The sequence below is a fragment of the Musa acuminata genome, chromosome BXJ3-4 (assembly GCF_036884655.1).
Source record: "Musa acuminata AAA Group cultivar baxijiao chromosome BXJ3-4, Cavendish_Baxijiao_AAA, whole genome shotgun sequence".
Taxonomy (NCBI): domain Eukaryota; kingdom Viridiplantae; phylum Streptophyta; class Magnoliopsida; order Zingiberales; family Musaceae; genus Musa; species Musa acuminata.
The window spans coordinates 1,810,540-1,838,373 of record NC_088352.1 but is presented as its reverse complement, the minus strand read 5'-3'; the positions used below and the strand labels follow the sequence as shown (position 1 = coordinate 1,838,373).

Below are 27,834 nucleotides of genomic sequence, written 5' to 3'. Positions count from 1 at the left end.
CCGAAGCTTAAGTCAGTGTTGAGTAGTGTTAGGGGGAGTTTAAGTATTCAAAGTTTTACATCTAACACTGGTCAAGAGGTTGATTTTTATACCTACGAACGAAGGTCGATTGTATATGGTTTGTTAATGGTTGTCGGCTCCTTGGACGATCAGCTTGTACCTTTCGTGAGGGCGTCGATCGACCTGCACGGATCCGCATTATGCGGTGCCGTCTTGTATGACTTCGAACAGCGTGGGTGCAGGCGATCGTCTCGTCCGAGTTCGAGATATTGCATCGACGTAGTGCACCATGTAGACTTCATTTTGGCACTGATGTGGCTACTGACTGTTGCCACGTGAGTAGAATATACCCTATCTACGACGTTGTTCTATTCATTCTAAAAGAAGCATATACATTCCTGTGTTTCTTCTTCTTCTCTATTCTATATTGTTTCCTGTTATCATCACAATCCTTGTCATACAAGTACTATACCACATGCTCAGGTGTCGTGACACGTCCCATCTTCCATGTAGACGTCGCCAGCCGTAATGCCGACACGAAACGATTGATGTATCTGCGTATCAACATACGGTGATTTCCAACGGTATAATCAGTACTCAACATTGCCATGCTTTTAACATTGCAGTATACAACTTCGGATGTGGATTTGCATTTTAGATCCAACAAGGTCTACGGATCGGGTAAGACTCCCGGGTCGATCCGATCGTGTGGTCTTTGACCGTTCATCCATGTGATGTTATTTCGGATCCCCGCTCGGATCCGACATGATCAGTACTCGGAGCCGAATCCCTTCCGTTCGCTTCTTTTCACCTGCCCTGCTTTCTCTTGGGCGGGAAACTGAATCCCTTTCGCGACCTCATTCGCCGTCTTCCCCTTGCTCAGACTTCTCCGCTCCCCCAAGCAAATTTGGAGTCTTCCCTTTCTTCTTGGTTTCTTGGGCAGCCGATGGAGAGGATATACGTGGCGGTAAGGGCGAGGCCGCTCTCCCCGGAGGAGTCTAAGAGCAACCCCTGGAGGATCTCCGGCAACTCTATCTACCTCCCCAGCCAGTCCACCAAGTTCGAATTCGGTCGGTATCGCCTCCCGTACCCCTCCTCGTCTTGGTTTGATCCGTACTGTGTCTCTTTCCTTGAAACCCTAACCTCCGCGACCGCCTGCTTGGTTGCTTGACGTCGAGGCAGACAGGATCTTCGGGGAAGACTGCAAGACGGTCGACGTCTACGAGGCTCGCACTAAAGAGATCGTTGCATCTGCCGTTAGCGGGTTTAACGGTGCGGCAAAATCCCTGCTTACGCTTTTTTGTTCCATCTTTAGTTCTCTGTGACCGTGTTTTAGATTTCTTTTCTGGTGAATGTTGGTTCATGTTAATACGCATACCATGCGGGGTTCAGTTCGCGGGTTCAATATATGTTTGATTCTTCTCTCTGTGACCCTATCAGGTACAGTTTTCGCATATGGACAAACTAATAGTGGTAAGACGCATACTATGCGGGGTTCAGCTGCTGAACCGGGAATTATTCCTCTTGCTGTGCATGATTTATTCCTGAGTATCCAAGAGGTAACTGTCACTCTTCCTCTCTATTTTTTGTTTATGATTTTGGTGTTCCTTGATACGTGTTACATGTATGCATAAATATGCATCATCCTATGTATATTAGTGGATTGATTTTGCTTCCCCTTCTACCTTCCTGATGGTAGTAACAAGGTTCTCATTTCGAAGCAGATTTTGCTGCAGGTGTATTTTCTGTTCTTCCTATATTGCCAAGTGAAATGAAAATAGAAGTTCATAAGACATCATAATTTTATTTTTATTATCAAATTTCCTACTTAATCCATGAAGTGCTCCTTTAAGGATCCGACTTTTTATTTGTCAAGTTTAGGAATTTTATTTGCTCATCATAAGGTCAAAAGGAAATTCAATTCTTAGTGTTATAATTTTTTTCACTTGTCTGCATCAGATTGGACCCTCATTATTGGCCAAAATATGTGATACAACATTGTGAATTTTATTGGTGTTTCTTTGTGGAATTGCTCTTAATTTGTCAAAAATGTTTGAGCTCGTAACATTCTTCACATTATCTGACGTTGATTTTGTGTATGTATATTGTCAATTTTACTTTTTTTGGTTAATCACATAGAGACACTGAAGCTGGTAACAGTGCTGGCTAAGTCATTAATGCCCAACCTGATTTTCATTTTGACATCTTCTAAATTATCTTTCATGTAGTCTGGCTTTCAATCTTCAGACCTTTGTGCTTTTACACTTATCTTCTTGATTTCTTACATAGAACTGAAGTGAGTTCTTGTTTATAATGAAAGTAACATGAAGCATCAACCTTATCCCATGCATCACCATACCGGGTGATACTAAGGATAGTTGTTTAGTTAAGATTAGTGATTGATTTTTCTGAAATTTAATTGCATTCTTAGGATATAGATAGAGAATTCCTTGTTCGCATGTCTTACATGGAAATATATAATGAGGAAATCAATGATTTGTTGGCTCCGGAGCATCGCAAATTGCAAATTCATGAGAACCTTGAGGTATTGTTAACTAAATTACTCTCCCTCATTTGATTGATTTGTTCGTTTTCCATTTCTTTTTTCTTCTCATCTTTAATCATGTTTGTGAAGAGAGGTATATATGTTGCTGGATTGAGAGAAGAAATCGTTACCTGTGCTGAACAGGTCCTTGATTTGATGGAGTTTGGAGAATGTAATGATTCCTTTGATTCTTGTTTCATTTTGTGCAGATTGATTTTTTTAAAAGTATTTGAAACTATTAGAAGAATGAACTTGTTCTTTATGTTATATTGCAGCTCATCGCCATATTGGAGAGACAAACATGAATCTTCACAGCAGTAGGTCGCATACTATATTTCGCATGGTACATTTATCTTCATTTGGTTCGTTTTGATGCATGAAAAATTGTTTGTCGGCTCTTTTATACACTTTTGATTGCACATACAGATTGTTGAGAGTAGGGAAAGAATTGAAGATGGGAACATGGTTGATTCATGTGATGCAGTTCGTGTATCAGTTCTTGTATGCAAAATTTGCCAAAATCCTTTACCACAACATGTCCTATTTGCTTATTATCATCTTTTCTTCTTTTCCTTTTCTTGCTTCAGTAATTATCTTAGTCATCTACTTTCTGATATTATTAGAATGTTTTAAAATTTTGTAGAATTTAGTGGACTTAGCTGGCTCGGAACGTGCAGCCAAGACAGGTGCAGAAGGTATGCGCCTGAAAGAGGGTTCTCATATTAACAAAAGTCTAATGACACTTGGTACTGTTATAAAAAAACTAAGTGAAGGTGCAGAGGGCCAAGGGTGAGTTGTTATTCTTTGCTGTATGGTTATTGCTTTACATATAGGTAGATACTGATCCCTACTGTTAAAGTGTTGTAGGATTCATGTTCCATATCGGGACAGTAAGCTCACTCGAATCTTACAACCTGCACTTGGAGGTAATGCAAATACTGCAATTATCTGCAACATCACACTGGCACAGGTGATCCACTATTTTGCAACATTAGTTTTTAAAACTGCCCCAGTTTTAGTCTTATAAATTGCTTTGTATTCTGACCTTTTAAGCTTTTGTCTTAGCATCTACCCAACTACATTTAACAGTCCTATCTCACTCAGTATTATGTGATGGTAAACCAACTTGTTAAATTAGTGTATTCTATGCATAATGCAGTAAAAATATTGGCCACATCAAAGGGCTTATAATTATCTCTTATGTGGTTTAGTGGATATAATGAAGATAAGCGAGAGCATGATTCTGAACATGAATGGATGCATTTAAGAATTTTGAAGATACACAACTTATACAATGTGCCTATTTTTGAAAATTAATTTGAATGATATTAAAGATGCAATTAGAAGTTGCAATGGTGGTATGAAGTTGGCTGAAGAGAAAGTTTCTAGAATGAATTGAAGACTGGGGGTTTACAATCTAAAATTTATTGGGCACGTAAGAATATGTAGTAAATATATTTGACAACACTTTTTGTAACAATAGTATTTTCTTCATCATGTTGCTTAACTTATTCATGAAGAGGAGGATGCTAATATAGTTACTTTAATAGTAAAAAGGAATGACTAGAGATGGTTGTCATTTCCTTTGAAGATCTTAAGTTTGTTCACTCAAATTCATTGACGTCACCAAATTAATTAAGTCACTTTTGGCTTGTTCCTGTGAAATAGGTGAAAGTGTAAGTTTGGTGTCAATCATAATTACATGTCTGGTACACCCATAAAATTGATTTTGAGCATACTTCATCTTTTTCTCAAGAGTTGAGGCACATAAACACTTTCTTGTTATAGCATCTGCTCTACTTAGTGGGTTGGACAATATTTATGGGATGTTTTTGGGGTTTATAATTAATAAATTAATGAGGATGTGTTAATAAGGGAGGGCACAGTCAATGAGCATCATAGGCATCTAAGTGTGAATTGATTTTAAGCATACTTTCTATTTGTCTCAAGAGTTGAGGCACATAATCACTTTCTTGTTATACTTGACAGTACTGTATATCGTGTGATAGTACATCGGTACATACCAACAATTCCATAACTTAGTTTAAAAATTAGCCAAAATTAAAATTAAATAAGAATAAAATATGTCAAGTCATAAATGAATTGAAATCCTAGGCTATAACGATTGAGAATTAAAATTCTTTTCTTTAAATAGATCCATGTAACTTTATGACATCGTCCTCCATCGAAGATTGCTTTCATTGATCTTGTATCAATGTTGGATTAGATGTAAACTCTAAGATTTGAGCAAGAGAAATTATTGAGATAACATTAATATATAATTGCTTTTATCACCATACTCAATGCAGGACTCCATGGTCTAGTGAATCGATGTCCTCGATCCTTTGAAGTTTATGTCGATTTGGTAAGTTTGTCGGATCCAATCTTGAAGTTGCTCACATGCTCCCACGACATATTATTTTTTTGAACCATGCACCGTTGATGCATCAATGTGGTAATAAGCAACACATCCTAAGGGCTTCTTGGGTGGTATGTAGGGATGAAGAGGTTGGAGTGCACCGGAATTGTGGCTATCTTCACTAATAGCTCCTCTGTAGCATAAGAATGATTAAGCTCGAAAAAAATAACAACTATCTCCGTAGATCCATTGGCCATGAGATCCTCAATATTATAAAAGCTCCATAATCTAAAGGTTGTGACTTGTGAATATGACGAGCTCCTACTAGTGTCGACATCGTAGAGTTTCAGCTTTTTTCTTATCAAGTTATGATTGGAAGGTTCTTCTTATCTCTATATGAATCCTGGTGCATTTTACGATATTGGAAAATCCACCAGCAATATGTTGCTTAAGACTGGTTATTCCTTCACCTTGATAGATGTAGTGTGGTGTGATACCTAATTGTTGCCATGGGGTCATTTTCATGCAAAAAGAAAAAAGTTAATAGAATAAGCTACTTCTAATTACCCCTAATTTAATTTTAATCTATGTCAAAGAAGGCCCAAATTAGCTCTAGTTAGCATTTCATCCAATGTTAATGCAAGAATAAACCCTTAGTGAACCAATAATTTCATAATCAAGCAACAATAAAAATGTTATGATTAGCCTTAGATAATCCTTAGTAACCCCTAAATGGGTCTAAAAGTAAGAAAATGACCCTAATTAGCTCTAGTTAGTCTTTAATTGCATTAAATGCAAGAATCAACACTTAGTCCAATAATTTCATAATTAAACAGCAAAAAGCATGCGATAATTAGCCCTAAATAGTCCAAATGTAAGAGAAAGATCTTAATTTCATCTTAATTTAATTGTGATTATTCTTAATCATGCAATAATAAGCTTCTAATTAGCTGTAATACATGTAGAATGAGCTATAAAATCCTTGAACAAGTCGAAACATGGTGTAATATACTTCAATCCCTTAATTACCAGTTATCAGACCTTAATCATGTTTAATCTACCTAACCATATATTAATCAGCCTCTAATTACCCATTAATCATGATAGGATACACTCGTTAATCATGCTAATTTCTCTTAAATACCTTTAGTTGGGTATTAATTAATCATTAGTCCCTAATCAATAAAATTTATCAATATTCTTTATGATAAAGAGAAACATATGAAGTAGAAAAATACCTTCAATTGAAAATAAATTTCATTGTGTTTTGAGTTAGAATTTTTTTATCCAAAACGACCTCCACTAGTCACCAAGCAGGATGATTAAACACATAAGCCTCTAAGTTGAGAGAAAGAGTGAGAATAAGAGTGAGTGAGAGTGTGTGAAAGAGGGGGTAAGACCATTAGGGACTGAAATGGTAAATTTCAGCTCAGTACCGGTCGAAACAGTCGGGTAATGGTCAAATTTCAACTGTACTGGGTGGTATGTGAGGTGTCTCAACAGGTATGCCTCACAAATCCAGTTTATCAGACTGGTATGCCCATGTTCTGCATATTTTAGTTGGGATAAGGCACTGTGTTGATCCTGTCAAGTGATAAGTGCTAACATGAGATTGATGTTAAAAGAATACGTTCAAATCACTTGACTGTAAGAACATTGGTGCATGAAGGTGTGAGGTGCTTTTGCAGCTTTGTGTGACCATTTAATGAGTGAAATTATGAAACGTAAATGTGGTTTGCATATTTATGGGCAATAGATATGGAAAGATTACTAAAAGAGTATACAAAAATGATTATCGTTGGATGAACTTACAGTACTTTAGATGGGTAGGGACAGGGTAATGCATCATGGAGTACTTTCTCCCATGCAAGTGTAAGAGATGAAGCCATTTTTACAATGTTTTAAAGAATTTATGGAGATATTGGCATGTGCAACAGTGGAGGAAGCATGTCAGCTCCATACTAAGGAGTGATTTGACATGTGGTGAATGAATTAAAATATAGGGGAGGCAAACTTCAAGCCTACTGTGAGATATTTGTTATTTGGAGGGTGCTTGACATGAGGATATCCATCAAATAGAATGGCTGAGAAACAGGTTTAGATCATACTCAGTGCCTGCTGTAAATTCGGAAAGAATTGTCATGAATTTTATTATTGTCTAATGGAGCTTTTCTGGTACATATAAACATTGGCGAAGCCTAATTTAACTGGATCAGTTACGAATACTTTTTGACATAAATCAAATCAATGTTATTGACCTAATTCTTGACTTGGTATCACATTGGAAGCAAATACAGATTTGTTTACCTTGTATCACTTTCATCTGGTAATGGAATCAGGTTAATGTGCAAAAGATATATAGGCATTGGTGATATAACAAAGCCACCATGCCAAAACAAACACATTTAATATGATCATCTTCTCATAACATGATATATATGACCCATCATTTACACACTTTTTTTAGACTTTCATTTGAATCTTGAAGAAACTAAGACGACTTATGGAAAGAGACTTTCATTTATGAATATATTGTAATTCCGTAAAATTATATCTAATGACACGTATAAAACTCTCCAGGTTATAATCTTAATCACTTGAAAACTTCCTAAACCCAATGAATCCTGAATATGCCTATTTAGCATCAGTGGACTCAAAATAGGACTCTACAATACTATAAAAGAAGAAATTATAGTGATGAAGTTTAGACAAATATGTTCAAAAATATAGCAATTCAAATATAGACTGCAATTTGACTCATTTTAGCCTAATTAAGATCCAAATAGACTCACCTGAGACTCGGCTACAGTTTGTCCTGCGTGATGCACATAAGATTTATCTACACATTAAACATCATAGCTCAGATAACTTTTCTTTTCATTTGCTTTTCTAGGTTGTCTCCAATTTGTGGCATCTTTCTTTATTAATAGGATTCCCTTGGTGGCAGGTTCATGCAGATGAGACAAAAAGCAGTCTTCAGTTTTCAAGCCGAGCATTGCGTGTCACCAATTGTGCATGCGTAAATGAGGTCTCTTTCTTACTGAATTTTCTATTTCTCTCTATTATCCTACGTTTTATATAGTGCTTATAGATTTAGCTTTCTGTATTATCTTAAGATAACTTTCTTTTCTTCAGCATGAAGAATTCTGAACTCTGAAGGATGAGACATAGTCTTTTTTGCTACAAATTTTAGCAAAATAGTAAAAACATGAGGCCACACCCAACACATTTCATAGACAATTCTTAAAGTTAAAATAGTAAATTAACAAATCCATAATAGAATAGTGTTAGGTCTTATACAGAGAATATCATGATAACCACAACCACCTTTGTCTGCTTGACTGGTGCTCTATATCTATAGCCAAAAGTTTTAATAGTTTCTTACTTTCTTACTGCTATCCAATTTAAGAGAGAAGTCCTAATGCAACCTTTACGGCTTTACCACATGCTTTCTTTCTCACGTCCCCTCCTATTTGCATCTGCTTTGACTTTCACACATCATATTTTTGGTGTGTATACTGCTCTTAGGTTCCTTTACTATTTATATTTATTTGAGGAAAAAAATTGACTTATAAATGTGCAAAAAAATCATGGTAAGAGAAGTTTAAAGAAGTCAATCAAATGTCTCTTTATTCCTCTTAATTTAATAATTCTTGCAACCAGTTGCTTCTTTTGTTTTGCAAACCAGATCTTAACGGATGCTGCCTTGTTAAGACGTCAAAGGAAAGAAATCGAAGAACTTCGGTCAAAACTCCTGGTTCGTCTTTATTTGGTGATATTATCATTATATATATGTAGTTTACTTGATTCAACTACATCCTCTTTTTCCCTTTTCCTTTTTGGGTGTTGTAGAGCTCTCACTCGGAGCATTGGGAGGAAGAAATCCTGAACCTGCGAAACACGCTGTTACAGGTTCATTTCAGTCCCCATCTTTCCTATTTGGTACTCAGGTTTGCTTTTGGACTTATTATATATATATGAGGCACATGGCTTTTAGAGTGAGCTTGAGAAGGAGAGAATACAATTAGAGCTAGAAGAGGAAAAGAAAGCTAAAGCTCATCGTGAGAAGAGATTGATAGAGCAAGCACAGAAAATTGCTAACCTTAGCTCATTGGTATTATGTTCTGAAAGGGAAGATAAGAGTACATATCTCAGTAAGGTTAGTACTTCTCTGCTCTTTGAATATTGAAGTACATTTTGTCGTTGCGTAATTTGAGAACATGGTTATAATATCAAAGCACAATATCATTCTGTGATTCAAATCCATTGAACATGGTTATCTTTTGTATATCATTCTTTATTCAGCTGTGCTGACTTCTTTTTTTCGCTTCTTAGATTAATTTTGTGATTTGTTTACCAAATGCTTTTCTTGGAAAAGCTAGAGAGATATCTGCTTACTGGTAGAGGATAAATGAAAAGCAGTACAAGCTGAGTTATTATTATTCTAGGTTGCCTATTTTTTCAAATCATGAAGTTCGTGTGCAATTAATATTTGCCATAATTGTTTTACCATATAACAATTTTATGCTTGCATTTATCTATACAAGTCATTTGAACTTTCATGTTTTGTCTAATTTTGCTTCAGCATATCTTGCTTTAGACATTTTCATTAGATGCTGGGAAGAAAAAAGATATTGCTTGTAATATAGGTAGAGGAATTATACTGAAGTGATCAACATTTATATTGCCCAAGAAAGGAACTGTCAGGTTGAGACAGAGGGGAAGATAAATATGCTCACACCAGTCTCTCTCTTATTTTTGTTCTTGTGATTATGAAAGGTCAGGCATCAATCAACAGGCTTTATAATTGTTAAGGAAGGATTAAGATTTTCATGCTAGTTCTTGTCTATTAAATTGTTTGGGGCATGATATAACTGTAAGTTGCCACTCTATATGCACATCACGCTTATTGTATGTACATGTTGTTTGAGTATGGTGCGGCCTGGAATGATTACCAATGGGCTTGTAAATTCTGGTAATCTGGACTGATGTAACAATATTTTGGTTTCTCATTGCATTAGGGGGGTACTTCCAAACTGTCATTTGTTGTGGATCTAGTTGATTTTGTAGATGAGTTATCTTTCATATTATTTGATTATGAACTTCTCTTGACCTCTTGAGAAATTTCTATAAGAAATATCATTAACTAGCTTGAAAAGCTCTTCTAGGCAAGGTATGCAATACCGTACTGTACCGGTGTTTCGAGGTTGACTCGATATGGTATGGTACCAGCGTATCGAGCGGTACATCAGGGCGTACCAAACGGTACACAAGGGCTTACCGAGCGATTTCCTCTTACTATAGCACTGTAGCACTGCTACAGTATAACACTGTAACACTGTAGCACGGTCTGTCCGCGTACCGGTATGCCGTCAGATCGGTATGTATCACCCATATCGGGCGGTACCATTCGAAATTGCATACCATGCTTCTAGGTGCCTTTACTCTTTACTTATGGTTTTTTGGTTTCTAATAGAACAAAATTTTACAGTTGAATTTCCAGATGTATTTGATGTATTTGGTATTTTGAGAAGATTCAATTACGGAATCTTGGTTTACTAAATTGCAAGTTTTTTCACTCTATTCATTTCATATTAGTTTTAGAGAATGATCTCTCAGGTGAGATGGATCTTCTTTGAAGGGATTGACTTGCTACTGAAACATTTTTCATTTATCAAGCATTATATATTATTGTTTATTTTAGCTACAGTTTAGCTGCTTAATTCTATTGGTATCTTGTTAAATTTCTTTTGTTTATTCTTTGTTTATGTTTTCTGTATGATGTCATACTTGTTCCATCTAGTTAAATATCTTACCTAGATATTCGTTTTCATTTATAGAATAAAAGAAGGGTGACATGGTGCCCAGTACCTTCTTCTCGTAAATGTGTGGATGAGGTAAACCTTGAACTTGATCCCACTAGTGTAGCTCTAAGATCATGTTTATCAAGTCAAAGTCTTGTGGTATATGCTGATAAGGTAAAACTTGATTCGATCCCACTTACGTAGCTTTTCAATCATGTTTACAGTTTATAGTCGTGGTATACTATTACTGGTTTAATTAGAGATTGGTATGTCTGTATAAACCCAATACCAAAAATTTTGCCTAATAAATATCATCAACACTACAAATTCAGGTACATGTTCCAGATTCAGCAGCTGGTGAGCACACCAGGCATGATTCTGATATTGGTTTACCAATTCCTTTTGAAGAATTAATGCAAGAAATTGAAACTTCTGTGGGTAACATGAATCGTGATGCCTTCATGCCTGATAATATGGAGAACGGTTGTGATGTCAAGGACTTAACTTTTCCTGATGCACATGCCTTGTTGCATGTTACAGATAGGAGAAAAATCCATTCCAAAACCACTGGCTCTTTTCGGGTACTGATGTGCTTCTATATTGCTTATTTTGACGTAATGATATGGCAGTTAATTTCATATATTATTTCAGTCAGGCAGTGAATCAGCAGAAGACAGTAGCTTTTATGAAGATCAGATCATAGAATATTATCCTGTAGGTTCTCGTTCTCTAATCTTGTTACTACATATTTTGTGTCTGTTTTTACTGAAGAATATTATTATTTCTTTTCAGAAGAATGTTCTGGAGATTGAATCTGGAAGCATACATAATAAGTTCTCTGATAACACTCCTAGGTGTGCAAGCACTATCTCATCTAATGGTGAAATAAATGGTAGGTCTTGTGGCCGTAAAAGCTTGACCGAGAGGGAGTCAGAGGCAATTATTGTCATCAAACAACTCGAGGATCAGGTCCTTTATTAGTCATGCATGTAATATATCTATATTTTAAACTGAAATCACTAGGGTATATGTAAATTAATGCAGATAAAAGCACTAGAAATTGAGAAGGCTACAGTTCAGAGGAACTTGGATGATGTTCTTGATATGGCAACTGAACAGAATGCTTCTTTCAAGGAGAAGTATGAAAAGGTAATTTGGTGAATACATTTGGAATCCATCTTTTATGTTGCTCTGATCTTTCCAGTTGACAATGGTTTAGTTAAAGTGCCTCTTAGAGAATATGTCACTGCTTTTTTTCTGTGCATCTAGGCAATCATGCTTTGATTATAACTTAGCCTAATGTTGGATTGTAACCAATGGGTCATATATTGTCCTGTCTTGTCACCAATCATAGATTATAGTAGGCCTGGTGGTGAAGAAAAACATTTCATCTTGATACATGGATCCTTTCTATGATTCTTGTGCATGCAATTTAAGCATCAACTAGCTTTAAGAAATTTTTTGTTCTGTTTTGTATCTTGCAATCAAGCTTTTATATTACGAAGAATGTGTTGTATCCTTCAACCATGCTATTGCCTTTTATCTTAGGGAACAGAATCAGTTTATAAAATGAACCTTGTTTTTTTAACAATGACATTGACTTTTTGCATCCTGGAAAATTGATTTTTCCCATGAACTTGCTCTTATGACATTCCAAAGTACCTTGGAATTCATGGTATCCATTGAGTTGTTGTTGGTTCACCTACCACTAGACCAGAGCTTGTTGTGGATCAGGCACTCGTGTGATAGATCAGGCCATGCATTCATGTACCTAAAACACCAAAAACATCCAAGTAAGCCTTACAGAGACGAGAAGCTAATTGCTTTCTATCTGTTTAGCATTGTCCACAACATACAACATTACAACATAATGAAGCACCATGTTTTTTGGAGATCCAATTCTATGGGATTAAATTTTTTTGTGTACGATAGAACTGACTAAAGAATCAAGTTTTAGTTTCTCTATTAGCCTTTAGGATTGCTTAGGTACACTATAAAGATAGTGACTTACAGGAGGTGAACTGTTTAAAGAGGTTATCATGCAGAGTGGTCTAATACTTCAAACAGCTGGTGTGCAGATGGACATAGACTGAAAAATTTGATTCATAAATCCAATGGATCAAGGTTCTTGTTGTATGAGTCAGGTTGATTTGAGTTGATTCACAGGATTCCTTTTGGGATTTCAGGCCAATTCCCCAATACCTAAAACTTCTCTTTGTTGCCTAGAATACAAAAATGATCTCAAGTTGTTAGTCTAAAACAAACAGAAATGTTTGAACGCTATTTGGAAGACATACTGAATATACCTTACCTGCAAGAGCTATGATTTTTGTATATATTTCTTTCCCTAGAATGTTTAGGCATCCAATTTCTTTGAAATATTGTGTATCTGCTGCATCTTTGTCTTTTGAGTACATTATAAAGTTGACAGTGCCTAATTGTTAGTCGAAATAAAACAGTAACATAATATGGGTTTAGGCTCAATGAAAACTTTGAGGTTGATGAGGTTACATGTTTACACTGGGTTGACGTGGTGTCAAAAGGGAAAGCTGCCACTTATATGTAAATTTCTCTCTTCTGATATGCATATTGAACTAAATAACAGGCTTTGTTATGTTTCATTCTCTCTTTTTTTAAATAATCTTAGTTTTTTTGTGTCTGACAGATATTTTTGCTAAATTTTGTTATAAAATGCTTTAGTTACATTTCCTTGGAAGATTTATCTTTGAAATCTAAGAGTAAAAATTGACAATAGGTTCGAGTTTTTCCAAGAAACATAGAAATAGGTGGCAACATCTGTTTTTTATCTCAGTGGTGATTGGGCAAGTCCACAACCATTCACTCTTCTTCAAGTAATCTATGATATGAATAATAAATTTGAAAGTAAATGTTAATTTCTAGAGTCATGAAGATAAAAAAAATTATTGTCATAAAAAATTCTCTCTCATTCTCCATGATATTTTAACCCTCCCCCTTGAAAGAAGGGCAGTTTAATTGGTTTTTTGTGTTACTTCAAACCTTCTTCACTTCTTCCTTTGTTCTTTTTCAGTACCTTCATTGCTGGAGACCTCTGTAAGAGAGACTTTTTCCCCCAATACTTCTGTCAAAACAAAAAAGTGATGGCTTCATGGCCTCTTGCACAATCATATTTCACTAACAAAATAACTGTGAGGTTCTTAAAATTCTTTGAATGTATATTTCTGTTGAGTTTTGCTATCTCATATTAATTTGTTACATAGTAGCTTAAAAGACTTGTGATGCCTAAAAATATGAAAACAAAAAACATGCAAATTAGTAGTTGTCCAAGATAGTACAACAGTAACAACTACAAGCTATAAAGTGCGGGGTTGGCCACATGGATCTTTCTTCATCGAACTTTATGAGGGAATATCTCAAATACAATTAGGAGTAAAATTTCTTTTTATCATTTGCAGTAAAGTCTTCTAGGTCTCTATCGACTTCTTTGTATGCCATTAATTCTGTTTTGACTTATAATGCCTAACTACAATATCTTTAGGTTTTCTTTAAACCAAGGTTCGCAATTGTATGTATCCATATTGTACCAGTTAGTGCACCGATTGGTATATATCTGTGTATCGAGTGTCAGTAGGTCCCAAGTTAAAATGAAAAGCTAAAAAGGCTGAAAAATAAAATAATAGAGACTACTTGGTACTGTGTAATGCCGACCTTGCACTAGTCGTACCAAGCAAACCATGGTTCGTAATTTCGTGTATCGATTAGGGCTTGGGCTGGTTAGGTACCGATTCATACCAGTGTATCTAGATGGTACATACCAAGTTTTGAAAAAAAAGAAGCCTAAAAAGATTGAAAGAATAAAAAATAAAAATTGTTCGGTACTCAGCCTTTACTGATTGACTACTCGATTTATACTGGCCCGTGTACCAATAACCTGTAGGACTACAAAAGATCGTCTTGTGCCATACTAGATGGTATTCCAAACCTTGCTTTGAACATATTTTATTATCTGGCGGTGCTACAGCTAATTTTTGTGACTGAAAACAAATTTTGTTTTTTTGTTTGAGTAATTTGCACATTCGCCTCAGTAGGTTCATCTACATTAATTTTTTTGTACACGATGTTTATTAACCACCCAACAATTCCATCCATCAGGCATGCTTAGCATTATAGCTATCATTAAATCTTTCTCTTCATATAAGGGGCACATCATGATTACACAAACCTTTAGTGTGCTTTCTATTTTAATCATCTTGCATTTGCTGTATGAATAATGACCATCAATTTTTCTTCTTGTTGAATGGTAGATTGTAGCGAAAACTGTTATTTATATGAACTTTTTGTTCCTTCTTTTTATTGCACCTTTAGTTGTTTCATTACTGCTAAATTTTCATTTTACATATTCAATTTATGACCTATTTAATCTAAAATTAATTGATATGAATTTGCTTATATGCACATAAAATATAGATATTCTGTAAAGGCAGATTGAACTACTGATTCTCTTGATGTCAACAAAATACAGTAATATTATCTAATGATAAATAACTGTTGATGGATTTTGTAATATTTTAAAAGAAAATCTATGATAGCAGTTTATCAAATCATTTCTCTTGAATGAAAAAGATCAAATCAATAACAAATTTAAACAGTGTGGTTAGAGTTTAGTTTTTTTATGCTGTGATATACTTTGGCTTGATCCTGTTTAACTATTAAGTTGAGACCGATGATGCATGTGTGAATAACGTATCACTGCTAATCATTTGGGCACATTTTGGAAAATTGCATTGATACAATTATTAAGGAAAATAGTCTATTTACATTGATTATCATCATTTGTTTTTTTGATTTGACTGTAGTTACATCAAGAGGTTTTACTTGCACGTGAGGAGGCTAGAGTATCTCATGAACGACTTTATCCAGCGGTATGGATGAAACAGTTACAGTAACACCTTATGAGGTGCAATTATTTGGAGTATTTCTAGTCTCATTCCAGTTCTTCAGCTTGTTCTATTGTTTTTTCTTTTTGTGTTCAATTTTTGGATGTAAATGTAGTTCAATATATCCAGTTTAAATACTAAACAGGATAGATGTATCTACTTTCCCAATTGAATCAAGCTATGTTGGCATGTTTCAGGAAGTTAAGTTTGACTTATCTGTTAGGATGTCAATGGAAGTCCAAGACTTAACTGTACAAGTCGAACATTCCAAGAACTTTGTGGACAATACTGTGTCTATAATTAAAGATATATTCAACAACTATTCCGTCTTAGCAGATATATTTCTGGTAAGATTCCTGCTGTTTTTTCATAGCATTCTTAATTTGATATATGTATTTTTTTTGTGTATGTTTCTTTTTCGTGTATGTGCTGGAATGTGAGAAGTAATATCAATTAGCAGGTATTATTTCTGAAATCTTTTAAGTGACATACAATAATTACTGGTTATGTTTTTTTATTAATATGGTTCAAATCATTGAGAATTTTGTAAATAAAAAAGGAGTGATTATCTGAAAAGAATTGCCCGGTAGGGTAACTTTGAGGGTTTGTAGTGGTGATAACTTACCATGGTTAGCTTTACCGGTTCGTACCGGTGTATCGATCAACTGTTGATACGATATATATCAAGCTATACTGAACTATACCAAGTGCACCGACACATGGCACATGGCACATGGGACATACTGATGTACCGCCCATATCGGTCCCCTGTCGTGCCGGTGTGTACCACCCATACTGAATGGTATGCTGCAATACGACGAACCTTGTAACTTACTATCACTTGTGGCTGCATTTCTCTTTCCCAAATTAACTTTTCTAGCCTCTGGCTTCAGTTTCTATGGATGCCAATAATCTGAGTATAATGTAGTTTAGATGAGTAAACCTAACTGCGTTCCATTTTTTTGTTTTTGTTGCATCCAGTAACCGATTGCTTTAACCTTTGTTTCTTATTTTCTTTAACCATATTTTTTTATGCCTCAAAACTTATTCTGTTGGTAAGCAGTCCATTCTTTGCCCACAATTCTCTTGTTGCATTGTTTATATGCCAGGAACTCAAGTCATTTGCTCAGGAAGATATTTCTCAGCTCAAATCTATAATCACTGGGCTTAGTCAAATGGAAAGATGTATTGTGAAGAGAAGTTATGAACTTGAGCAAGAAAATGTTAGTTTCTAGAATTATATTTTTAGTACAACTTTGGATTTTGAAATTGAAAGCTTACTTGGATGCTGTGATGTACTTCAATTGTAGAATATTCTCCGCAAGCAATCTGTTGATTATCAGAGTCAAGTTCAGCAGCTTATGGCTGAAGTGGGTAATCGGGAGAAAGCTATAAATGTAAGTCTTTGCTTTGTCATCATCCTCAATCTTCCATTAGGAATATTGTTGAAACTTGTCAATTGTGGTAGGAGCTTGGTCTTCAACATGATCTGGAGAAGGATGAACTCCTGTCTCAAGTCCTTAGTCTTAAAAAAGAAGTATCATGCTTGTCATCCTCTTCCTTAATCAGAGAAAAGGAAACCATGAGAAAGGAACTTGATAAATTGAAGGCAAAGTTGAAAGATACAGATTCCAAGCTTAAGAATGCTGTTCAGGACAAGATAAAACTTGAGGTTTTCATTTTTAAATCTGAATTGTTTATATTTTTCCTTGTCATTGATATGCTTGTTCTGTGGCCTATTTGACCTACAAATGTAACTTTTCAAAATTCTGTTTAGAGTGAAAAAGCACAGGCTGAGCGGGAGATAAAACGCTTGCAAAGTCAAAATGTTGTTCTTGAACGTGATATGTGGAAGCGTGATTCACTCACTGTTAGGAGGCATGAACCCAAATTAGGTGATTTTAGCCGACAAAAGAGTGTCAATGTGGTTGAGCAAACTCTTCAGGTGAACTTTTCTATATGAGATTATCTTAGTTCTTTTTTGTGTCATAGAGGTCTTAGATCCTCTCTATAGGAAACTTCTCTTCTTATTTTCTTGTTAACTTAAAATTGCTACTGGATCTCAATGTTTTTAGCATGTAATTTAGGTTGTTAAAATCATGATGGATCAAACTTAAAAGTATTCATTGCTTCAACACGAATGCTATCATGCTAAACTTGTTATTGATTTGTGAATTTTTTTCACAACTCATGAGGGTTAGAAGAGTGAGAACTTTGTCCATGTGCATTTTATTTCTGTTTTAAATTCTCCTCCCAATTAATGAATAAGTTCGCCACCACTATTGAAGGAGGAAATGATTAATTTGGCCTTAGAATGAATATATTTACCAATTAATAGTTTAAACTTCCAGTGGCAGCAAAAGATCCCAAAAAGTTGACACATTATGACTTGTTATTGTTGTTGTTGTCGTTATAGTTAAAATTGATTTTCTTTCCGTTGTTACACCAAGGTTTCATTTTTGGATATCAAACCCATGCCCCTCCATGACAAGATTGTTATGAGTTTGGTCCAGTCCAGTGTACGAACACATCTGAATGTACCTGCGTTATATTTTTTTGATTCTAAGCAATCACCACTTTTGTCCTCCAAGCCTCTTTTCAATGAGCTATAAATTTTATTGACTAGACCGACATAATTCCCTCTTGTATACCTTTATATTGATTCAGAAATAGTGGATCTCACATTTCATTGCATTTTTTCTATCCGAAAACTGCATCGTTCCATTAAAGGTTATCTCTACTGTGTGGATGATGGACTCTCGCTTCCTGTCAGTGTTCTTATGCAGACTTTATAAATACCTCTGCATTTATCGACGTGGCTTCTGTTCACGAAGAACTTGTTGGTTACCATATTACAACAGCAAGTCTCGTTGATCAATAATGCTCCCAGGTGCATTTTATCAAAATAATGGACAGAATATAATGGCTACACTTTAGATGCTTCTAAGTGTACATGAATTCTCTGATAAGAGTTATTTTTTTTATATTGATTGCCACCATTTGTTTGGTGGGTTGTCAATAGTAGTCCTTACCTTTTAAACGAGTCTTGATTTTTTGTTGCATAAACCTTACTAGTCTGCTGTTTTGGTTTTCCCTTTTGTGCATTTAGGAAGACTACCAAAAGCTTGAGCTCTGTGCTTTTGATATGGAAGCTGAGATCTCTTCTCTGAAGGAGGCTTTGATAAGTGCATTTGGTGAAAAAGAAGAAGCGCTTGCCAGGAATGAATTTTTAAATTCAGAAGTAGAGGCTCTTTCTGACAAATTGCTTACTGCAGATTCTGAGATAAAGTCACTGAAGGAGGAGGTTGCAGCCATGGTGTGCCCGTCTTTAAAAGATTTTTGTGGAAAGATTTGTCTACTTGACCTTTTCTTCATCTGCTATTCTCTGCAAATATTTGATATAATTTACTGCTGCAGGCAGAGAGATTGGTTGAGTCTGAATCATTTTCTAAAGAATTGGAATCCTCCATCAATTCTCTTTCAAGAGAAAAAGAAGAGATGGGATTGGTAATCAATCTTCTGTAAGTTAGGTTTGCATCATAGTGTTAATATATGATTAAAATGAATCTAAAATCTTTTGTTCAATTTGTATGCAGCAATTTACTGATGCCCTTCTTGAGATGGAGGCAGAAAAATCAATATGGTCAGTTAACAAGAAAGCTTTATTTGAGGCCAATGCAAAAATGAAAATACAGAATGATGAGATACTTAAGTTATCCGAAGATTTGCTAGAGGTATTATCTGGTATAGAAGTGATACCATAGTTCTTTCGGACCTTTGTTATCCTATCCTACTAGATGCTTTCACGTGTTAATGATAGCACTTAGCGATTAATGTTATTTCTTTTGGGAACAATTAGGAAAAAGTGATCTTTGGTTTAAAGTGAATGACTTACAGAAGGGATGTATTAGTTCACTTGTTTAAAACAACTACATAGCAAAATTGGTTTGCAGAACCTATAATCTATTACAGAAAGAGATGTATTCGTTCACTTGTTTAAGATAACTAGATAGCAAAATTGGTATGCAGAACCTACATTCTAGAGGCTTGATTGTAAAATACAAGTTGCCTATTTATGGTTGTTGATTTTTTTTGTATATGAACAACTTGCTTAAAATGTTCCTCTTGCATCAAAAGATTGCTGGTTAGCCTACCAGCCTTAGGGTCTAATGCAGAAAACAAACTAGAGGCTTTAAGTTTGATAGCATATGAGAATTGTATGAGTCTATTTTGGTTCATTGGCTGGAACAATTCGTGCCACAATTGTTTTGCGGGCTTGTTTTTTAGCGGAGATTCGTCATATGCGTGAAAGATCATTGAAAGCATTTGACCAAGATTTTGCTTGTCTTTGGTTTCGGAAGACTGAAACTAGGGTGATTTAGTTGAGTGGCAATTTGGACTGTAACAAATCAACTAGCAAAATGTGGATGAATATCCATTCTAGTTTTCTAGAGATATCATTTGCTGATATACTAGAAATAGAGGAAGTTGGACGTGGTGCTGCTGCCGTGGTGTTGTTTGCTTAACCATATATTGCAAGGGTTTGTCAGCAAAAGGTTGAATTTCTTTATGCACCTTCCAAAGAAACAAGGGCTGTTCAAGTACCTCTTTCTAGCACCTAGTATAGTGTTTGAAAGTGATCATCTAAATTTTGTTGACAACTATGAATATTTGTGACGGCTTAAGCTTGCCATATGCATTATCTGATTACCCCATGTTTATTTTCTGAAGATGTTTAAAAATGTATGTTTGTCCAATTGATTGGTAAAAGTCATCTACCATGGGATGTCTAGAAGCTCTTTGCATGATAACAACATGATTGCCTGTAGTTACTATACTAAAATTCTTTTACCGAAGTACTTGTTTGAAACATATGTTCTAAATATATTGATTGGGAGTGTTTTTTTTTTTTTTGCATCAATGTTATTTACGCCTTCTGTGTATGGATGGCCCCTAGCAACTGATTGGACATGTACTGGTTGCCACATATGATGTTAGCATGCTAAAACAGAGAAATTCTTGGTTGTATGTAAAATATGACACTTAAGCACTGTCACATGTTAAATGTCCATTTCGTGTGAAAAAATAATCATGCTATTTAATACATTTTCTAAATCATATTTTTGATCAGAAACATGGATTCTCATTTATATTATGGGGACATCACCAATACCTTTCTGGCATGATACTATTCAATTATTTTGCCTATCAGCAGAACAATGTGTTGGCTGGCTCATGCCATAACTGATGGTGCCATTTGTTGGTAGTTGGTACCTTGCGCACAAATTGACACAGTGCATATGACAACTTTGCTGGTATTAAATGCTTCAACTCATGTTGATCATCTTGATAATGCATGATCTGGAGAACTTAATGGTTTAAACACAGGAACTAATTTTATTGTATAATAAATATTGATTTATTGTTAAAAAGTGCCTTTTTAAAGTCATAATCAAACTAGTTTCACTATTTAAGTTTTTGAATATTTGTGCTGTATATACATTTGGTTCTATTGGCTTCTTACGCCTGTTATAATCATTCTGATCCTTGTTTTTTCTATCTTTTAACAGAGTTGTTTGCTTGACTAAAGCATAATAGATAATATACTCGTATAATTGAATGCGAGTTGCTTTTCTATAACAGACAAAGCGTGACATGGATTCATATAGAGAACAATGTAAGGAACTAAGGGAGAGGTTGATTTTTCTTGAGGAAAATGCACAAGAAGAGAAAGAATGCAGGTTAGTTTGCTTCTAACTTTTGAAAGAATGAAGCTGATTTTGGTTGGTCATATCAACATGGCAATATCACTATAATCACATGCACATATATGTTGTCTTTACATTGCTGATAGGTGTAAGGAAACTTAGTGGCAATCTATTTGTAGTTGGAGGTAACTGCTCTTGCCTAAGATTATGAAAGAAAGGACCATTGTTGCCATATGGCATAATTTTTGTTTGCTCCCCTAGTGTTCAAGCAAAGGATTGCCATTTTGCATACTGGACCATATCAGTCCCGGTCGGATTGCTATTTATTGATCCGTACCGGTGTGTACCAACACATGGTGCATCGTACCAATGTTTTGAAGAAGAAAAAGGAGAGGATGACATAGTGGAGGAAGAGAAGGAAGGAGGAAGAAAGAGGAAGGAAGAAAGGAGGTGGTGGAGGAAGAGAAAGAGAAAGGAAGATCAGGAAGCGGCAAAGGAAGAGGAGGAAGGTGAGGATGCGGTGGAGGATGATTAGGAGGAAGTGTACGTTCACACAGTGACTGAAAGAGGCGCTCGGGCGCTCGCCTAGGCGCTCGGGCGAGGCGAGGCGAGGCCCGAGCGCCTCGCTAATGTCCCAGGCGGCGCGCTTCAAACAAGCGCCACCTGGGCGCTCGCCCGAGCCCAGGCGCTGGGCGCTTCGGGCGAGCGCCTGGGTAAACCAAGTGACCGAACCAGGATTTTAGGTCTGGTTCGGTCCTGGTTCGGTTGTTAGTTGGTTCAATCGAACCAACTAAACCGATATAACCCTTACCCAACCCTAACCCGCTGCCGCTGCCGCTCCCGATCTCGCTGCTCGTCGCTCCTGCTCCCGCTGCCGCTGCTCGCGCCTCCCGCGAGCCCTCGAGTTGCTTGCGCCTCCCGCGAGCCCAGTCGTGAGCCCTCCCGCTGCTCGCGCCTCCCGCGAGCCTTCCCTCTGCTCGCGACTCCAGCTGCTCACGACTCCCGCGAGCCCTCTCGCTGCTCGTGCCTCCCGTGAGCCCTCCCGCGAGCCTTCCCTTTGCTCGCGCCTCCCGCTGCTCGCGCCTCCCGCGAGCCTTCCCTCTGCTCGCGACTCCCGCGAGCCCTCCTGCTGCTCGCGCCTCCCTTTCCCTTTCTCGCCGCTGCCGCCGCTCGCCATTGCTTCCCGCCGCTCTTAGATTTTCTTAATTTAATAGCATATTTTTATTTAAAATTATAAATAATTATATTTATTAATTATATTATATATTTTTATATTTTAGCGCCTCGCTTCGCTCGGGCGAGCGCCTAGCACCTCGGGCGTTTTTGGACCTTGGCGCCTAGCGCTTTTTAAATCACTGCGTTCACACAGTGGGCAGCAATGGGCGGTTGTACAAGAAGAAATGAGGGCTGGCTCACATTCGGGCCTAAGAGGGCTCAAAATGTGAGTGCTAATGTTTGTTTTGTATTTTTTTTAATATTTCGGACTGGATGGTTCATGCCCAAACTAGTACATAGCATCATTTCGTATCAATCTAGCTGAAATGTCACTCAATGGTGCTAGTTGTATTTCAAATTTTTGGATAGTTAAATAAAATAACAATTTGATTTGTTGTAAATACACATTTCACAAATGATCTTTTAAGATTTGATCTTCAAGCTGATATTATGCTTTTCTTGTGCAATAATTAATATTTCTGAGCCATGCACATCAACAATGAGATAAGTTTTCATTAATTTTCTTGTTGAAACGATTTTGCATTCTATTCCTAAAAGTTACAATCCTGACTTGTGAATCAGTACATTTATGAAAAATAGATAATTTTATGATGGCCTAATTGGAGTTTGGCAAGGAACAAATTTGACGTGCTTGCCCTACCATAATAATAAATTGTTGCATTGGCAGAAAATGGTGTTTCCAGCATGACTAGTGCCATTATTCTGAAATATTTGTCTTGACATCCAGGGGCATATGGCTAATTATGATGACTTTTTTTGTTGGTGGTGATTAGTAGGCAGGTAGGCAAAAATGGAGAATCAGTAAGTTCGCTTTGAAAATCTAAATTTGGTGAGCATAAATTGGAGAATAGCTTGTTAATTACTGTAAAAGTAACATAATTGCAACTGCTAGTATATCTACTTGGTGGACATTGTAATACCCTAGTTGAGTCCCACATTAGAAATAATAAAAATAATTTGTTTTTAAAGGTGTAATAGGAATGTTACATTAATTTGGATCAAAGCATTTTAGATTAGTAATTAGACTCAACAAGTTGATGAGTATGTTATCTTTGAAGTCATATTGTAACAAATAATGTTAGAGTCGATCTGGTATTGAATATGATGAGATGTTCGAGGAAGAAATGACTACCATGGATAGGGCCACGCATCATGTCATGGAGTCATCATTTGGCTGGGTCTTCTACTAGGTTTTGATTCTGTGTTATGTTCAATTAACGAGGATATTACAAGTAGAGAAGATTGTGCTGTCCCCAATTTAGGCCAAAGATTTAATTTAGTCTATGTGAGCTTCATGTACTAACATTAACTTGGTTAAGTAGTTTTAGTATTGCAGGCTGCACAAGTTTTTAGTTACCCATCAAGTCAGGTCATAGTAAATCTTTCAAACTTCATGTTCATGTCACTGAGGATTGGATTATGAAGAAAAATCAGAAACAAAGAAAAGGTTGAGCGTTAAGGAAATGTAGTTGTTGAATTTCACGAACAAGATTGCATTAGTCATTATTGTACCATGACCAAATCAGATTGGATGAAGGAATATATTGTTTTTGCCTATTTGTCTGAGGTAGACATTTAGTATTGTAGATGATATAAATGTGATACAAAAGGAGAGGCATGATTGTCCAAATATGCTCTTTACTAAATTAACAAAATAGGAATTTTTAATCCTAGAGCGGAAAAGCTAGGATAGAAGTGTCATAGAAAGAAAAATATAGAATAAAAATTGAAAGAAATACCCCCAAGAGAGCGAAAAGAGAAATCACAGTTCACCAGACCTAAAGAAGCACCATTTTTTTTCATTAAAAATTCATCATGTGTTCTTCATTCACTCAAAACAAGTCATGCAAAAATAAAAGGACTAACTCTTCCAAAAGGAAAATAAATAAATTTATATTATTAAAATGTCACCAGGTCTTCAATTTTGCGTTTTACATTATTTGTGCTTTTGATATGGTCTTCTTCCTTTCTGACTCTTGAGTACAAGAAACTTAGACACATTCTAAAAGTGTAAAATTTTGTCTTGATAAGATTAGAAATTCTGGTCATTTTATAACTGAATAATAATTAAAGTAGACTTCAATTATTGTCTTCTAAAGTAGATGTAAAAAATTATTGTGAAAATAAAAAATACTTTGGCCTCATCGGCATTTAACAAGCTACATGCCAAAAACAGAAAATGATATTTGACCTAATATTTGTCAAGTTACCAATATCACAGGTTGACATTATTCAAGTTTCATGGTTAACATTGTTTTTGAAGTCGTTACCTTTGGTACTTCTTTTGTTCGTGAAAAGTCTTGGTCACAGTAAATATTCAATTATACTTGTTTGTTGAATCAATTAGATTTCTTAGTGAAGTTCATATGGGTATTCAGCAAAGTTATGAACTGCTTTTTTATACTTTCTCCTGTGAAATTTTTTCTTGTACAGCATGGCAAAATCTTTGGAAATCACTCAACTAAGGAATGAGCTTAAGCAAAACATGGCTGACATTGTCGAATGGAATGATGTGAGTTCCATTCTTTTCAAATTGAGTCTTTTCAAGTTTGCAAGCACATATACCATTTGAAAGAGAGAGCCAATGTTATTGAACAACCAGGTGAAGTCAAGCTTTGAGGCACTATCATCAGAATGCCAACATACTTCTGAAATATTGCCAAAATTGTGGGAGTATTTGATCTTCCTTTCTAGAGAAGGGAATGATCCATCTTCTCAGGTCATGAACGGTGATCAAGAATTGGTATGTTAAGTTTATACCATGTGTCATTTATAACCCATACCAAGTAGCTTACAATTTCTTTTTCATTGTGAATAACCTACTAAGAAGAGCTAAGGTGGGGTTGGCATTGTTCAATTTTTTCATATTTAAGAAATACAAAATAAAAAATGACATGGCAACAACAATCCATAATTTCCTAACTATCTATGGTGGACCACATGATCTTTTGTTGCCATTGAGTCTAGTGAAAAGTTATATCCTTACTCAAATTAATTAAGAGTATCTAAATCTTGATGTATAGTTTCTAGTAGTCATATATTACTAATACTAATTATCTTACCCCTTTTAATTAAAACATCTGTAGGTCTCCTTAGCACATGTTTATACCATTTTAAATAATGTTTTCTCATTCTATATTATGTCAAAATTACACCTAATTATTCACAAATGAAACAAAATAAAAAAAATATATTTATATTTTTATTAAAAATTTTGTTTGGTGATTATCACTGGATAGTTTTATTTGGATGATATGGTTTGCAGTCTCCATATATTTTATGGTTTCTCTTGAAATTTTTTTTCCCATCAGAAACATTTGTTGTTTTAATATGCAATTGGTCTGTAAAAATTATTAGAAAGTTTCTACTTCTGAAATTAAAAAAAATTATAATAACTTTTAAAAACTACTAATAAAAATAAGGATAATGTACATGGTTGTTTCAACTTTCAAGTATATAAAATATTTTTAGTTTTTTAAACAGAATAAAACAAACAATAAGTGATGCCAAAGCAGCCCGAGTTTGTGGCTGCTTATCCTATGCTTGCTTATGCTTAAAACTTGGTGATGCTTTACATAATGTTGACTCTTTTTGAGTATTCATGCAACTTTACCTGCTTTCTCTGCAGACATTGAAGGCCAAAACTGATTCAGATGAGTTGGCTAAAAGGATCTCCAATATGGAAGTCAAGATACATAGTGTAGGTGAAACATGATATTATTTTTGTTTTTAGTAGTCATACAAAAAAGAAGCTAGATTCATGTGGATATATCTTTCAATTTTGTTTGTTGTATTATCAATAAAGATAAAAGAGGACTTAAGCTTTTAGGTGGTTGTCTGTCACCTTTTGATAATTGTGCATACAGGATAATTTAAGCTTCAACAAGGAGAGAACAAAGCTCAGGATGCAGCTTCGCTCATTGCAGGCGACATTAGATGCTTACCGTGGTCGATACACAGAGGTGGTGGACGAGATGACTCTCATGAACAAAAAATACGAAGAAGCATCAACCAAACTAAAGAAGCAACTTGCTCAATATGGAGTTGAAATACTTAGCTTGAAGAAGCAGCTTGCCTCAAAAGAATGAGCTCGGTCAGACTTGAAGTAGCACAGGGTTCCTATTTGATTCAAATGTAGAGACATTTGCATGGTGAATGCAACAGTTTATTCACTTTGTACCTGATCAGCTATCTAGATTCAGAAGACTCATATTTAGGAGGATCCTGCATGTAGATTCACTTTGTTATCTTGCATATGGATTCACTTCGATTGAACTCATATTACCTTGTTAAGCAAGTAAAGAGTTGCAGAGTAAAACTGCAACTTCCTGTAAAATTCTCTGGTCATGAATGGTGAGGAAAAATTAATCTGCACTCAAGGCAAATAGTTGCACAAGTAAGTATAAGGTGGTGCAGAATAATAATCGGTTGACAATGGGTTATGTTGGAATCCATCTTTTATGTTGCTCTGATCTTTCCAGTCGACAATGGGTCATATATTGTCCTGTCTTGTCGCCAATCAGAGATTATAGTAGGCCTGGTGGTGAAGAAAAACATTTCATCGAGATACATGGATCCTTTCAATGATTCTTTTGCATCTTGCAATCAAGCTTTTATATTACCAAGAATGTGTTGTATCCTGCAACCATGCTATTGCTTTTTCTCTTAGGTAACAGAATCAGTTCATAAAATGAACTTTTTTTTTTATATATATATAACAATGACATTGTCTTTTTTGCATCCTGGAAAATTGATTTTTCCCATGAACTTGCTCTTATGTCATTCCTGAGTACCTTGGAATTCATGGTATCCATTGGGTTGTTATTGGTTCACCTGCCACTAGACCAGAGCTTGTTGTGGAGCAGGCACTCGTGTGATAGATCAGGCCATGCATTCAGGTACCAAAAACATCCAAGTAAGCCTTACGGAGACGAGAAGCTAATTCCTTTCTATCTGTTTGTTTGGCATTGTCCACAGCATACAACATTACAACATAATGAAGCAACATGTTTTTTAGCGATGCAATTGTATGGGGTTAAATTTCCTTGTGTAAGATAGAACTGACTAAAGAATCAAGTTTTAGTTTCTCTAGTAGCCTTTAGGTACACTATAAAGAAGTGACTTACAGGAGGAGGCAAACTGTTTAAAGAGGTTATATCGTGCACAATGGTCTAATACTCCAAACTGTTGTGCAGATGGACATAGACTGCAAAATTTGATCCATAAATCCAAATGATCAAGGTTCTTGTTGTATGAGTCAGGTTGA

The 27,834-nt window shown here is 35.7% G+C and overlaps 1 protein-coding gene across 3 annotated transcripts; it reads left to right on the top strand.

Moving 5' to 3' along the window:
* Nucleotides 1-482: 482 nt before the first annotated feature.
* Nucleotides 483-26,958, top strand: LOC103980298 (kinesin-like protein KIN-7I). 3 transcript variants are annotated; one of them, XM_065147530.1, is made up of 33 exons: nt 483-584; nt 884-1,070; nt 1,183-1,272; nt 1,441-1,559; nt 2,432-2,545; nt 2,636-2,717; nt 2,821-2,888; nt 2,972-3,046; nt 3,189-3,334; nt 3,413-3,515; nt 7,852-7,932; nt 8,593-8,661; nt 8,757-8,816; nt 8,902-9,063; nt 10,745-10,801; nt 11,041-11,289; nt 11,360-11,422; nt 11,501-11,677; nt 11,753-11,857; nt 15,544-15,609; nt 15,822-15,971; nt 16,734-16,847; nt 16,935-17,021; nt 17,093-17,296; nt 17,402-17,569; nt 18,734-18,940; nt 19,042-19,131; nt 19,221-19,358; nt 21,268-21,365; nt 25,002-25,080; nt 25,171-25,311; nt 26,197-26,268; nt 26,435-26,958. In XM_065147530.1, exons 2-33 carry the CDS (start codon nt 947-949, stop codon nt 26,654-26,656), a joined length of 3,780 nt encoding a protein of 1,259 aa, XP_065003602.1. In that variant the 5' UTR covers nt 483-584; nt 884-946; the 3' UTR covers nt 26,657-26,958. The 3 variants fall into 3 exon arrangements, with proteins under 3 accessions (XP_065003602.1, XP_065003601.1, XP_065003603.1); XM_065147529.1 differs by lacking the exon at nt 483-584 and having other exon boundaries at nt 682-1,070; XM_065147531.1 differs by lacking the exons at nt 483-584; nt 25,002-25,080; nt 25,171-25,311; nt 26,197-26,268; nt 26,435-26,958 and having other exon boundaries at nt 682-1,070; nt 19,042-19,145.
* The last annotated feature ends 876 nt before the right edge of the window (nt 26,959-27,834 follow it).

Excerpts from the sequence above, each read along its gene's own strand:
- LOC103980298 (XM_065147530.1), top strand. The coding sequence starts at position 947 with ATGGAGAGGATATACGTGGCGGTAAGGGCGAGGCCGCTCTCCCCGGAG. Across the intron at positions 8,817-8,901 it reads TGCGAAACACGCTGTTACAG|AGTGAGCTTGAGAAGGAGAG; the intron begins GTTCATTTCAGT and ends CATGGCTTTTAG. Across the intron at positions 15,972-16,733 it reads TCTTAGCAGATATATTTCTG|GAACTCAAGTCATTTGCTCA; the intron begins GTAAGATTCCTG and ends TTTATATGCCAG.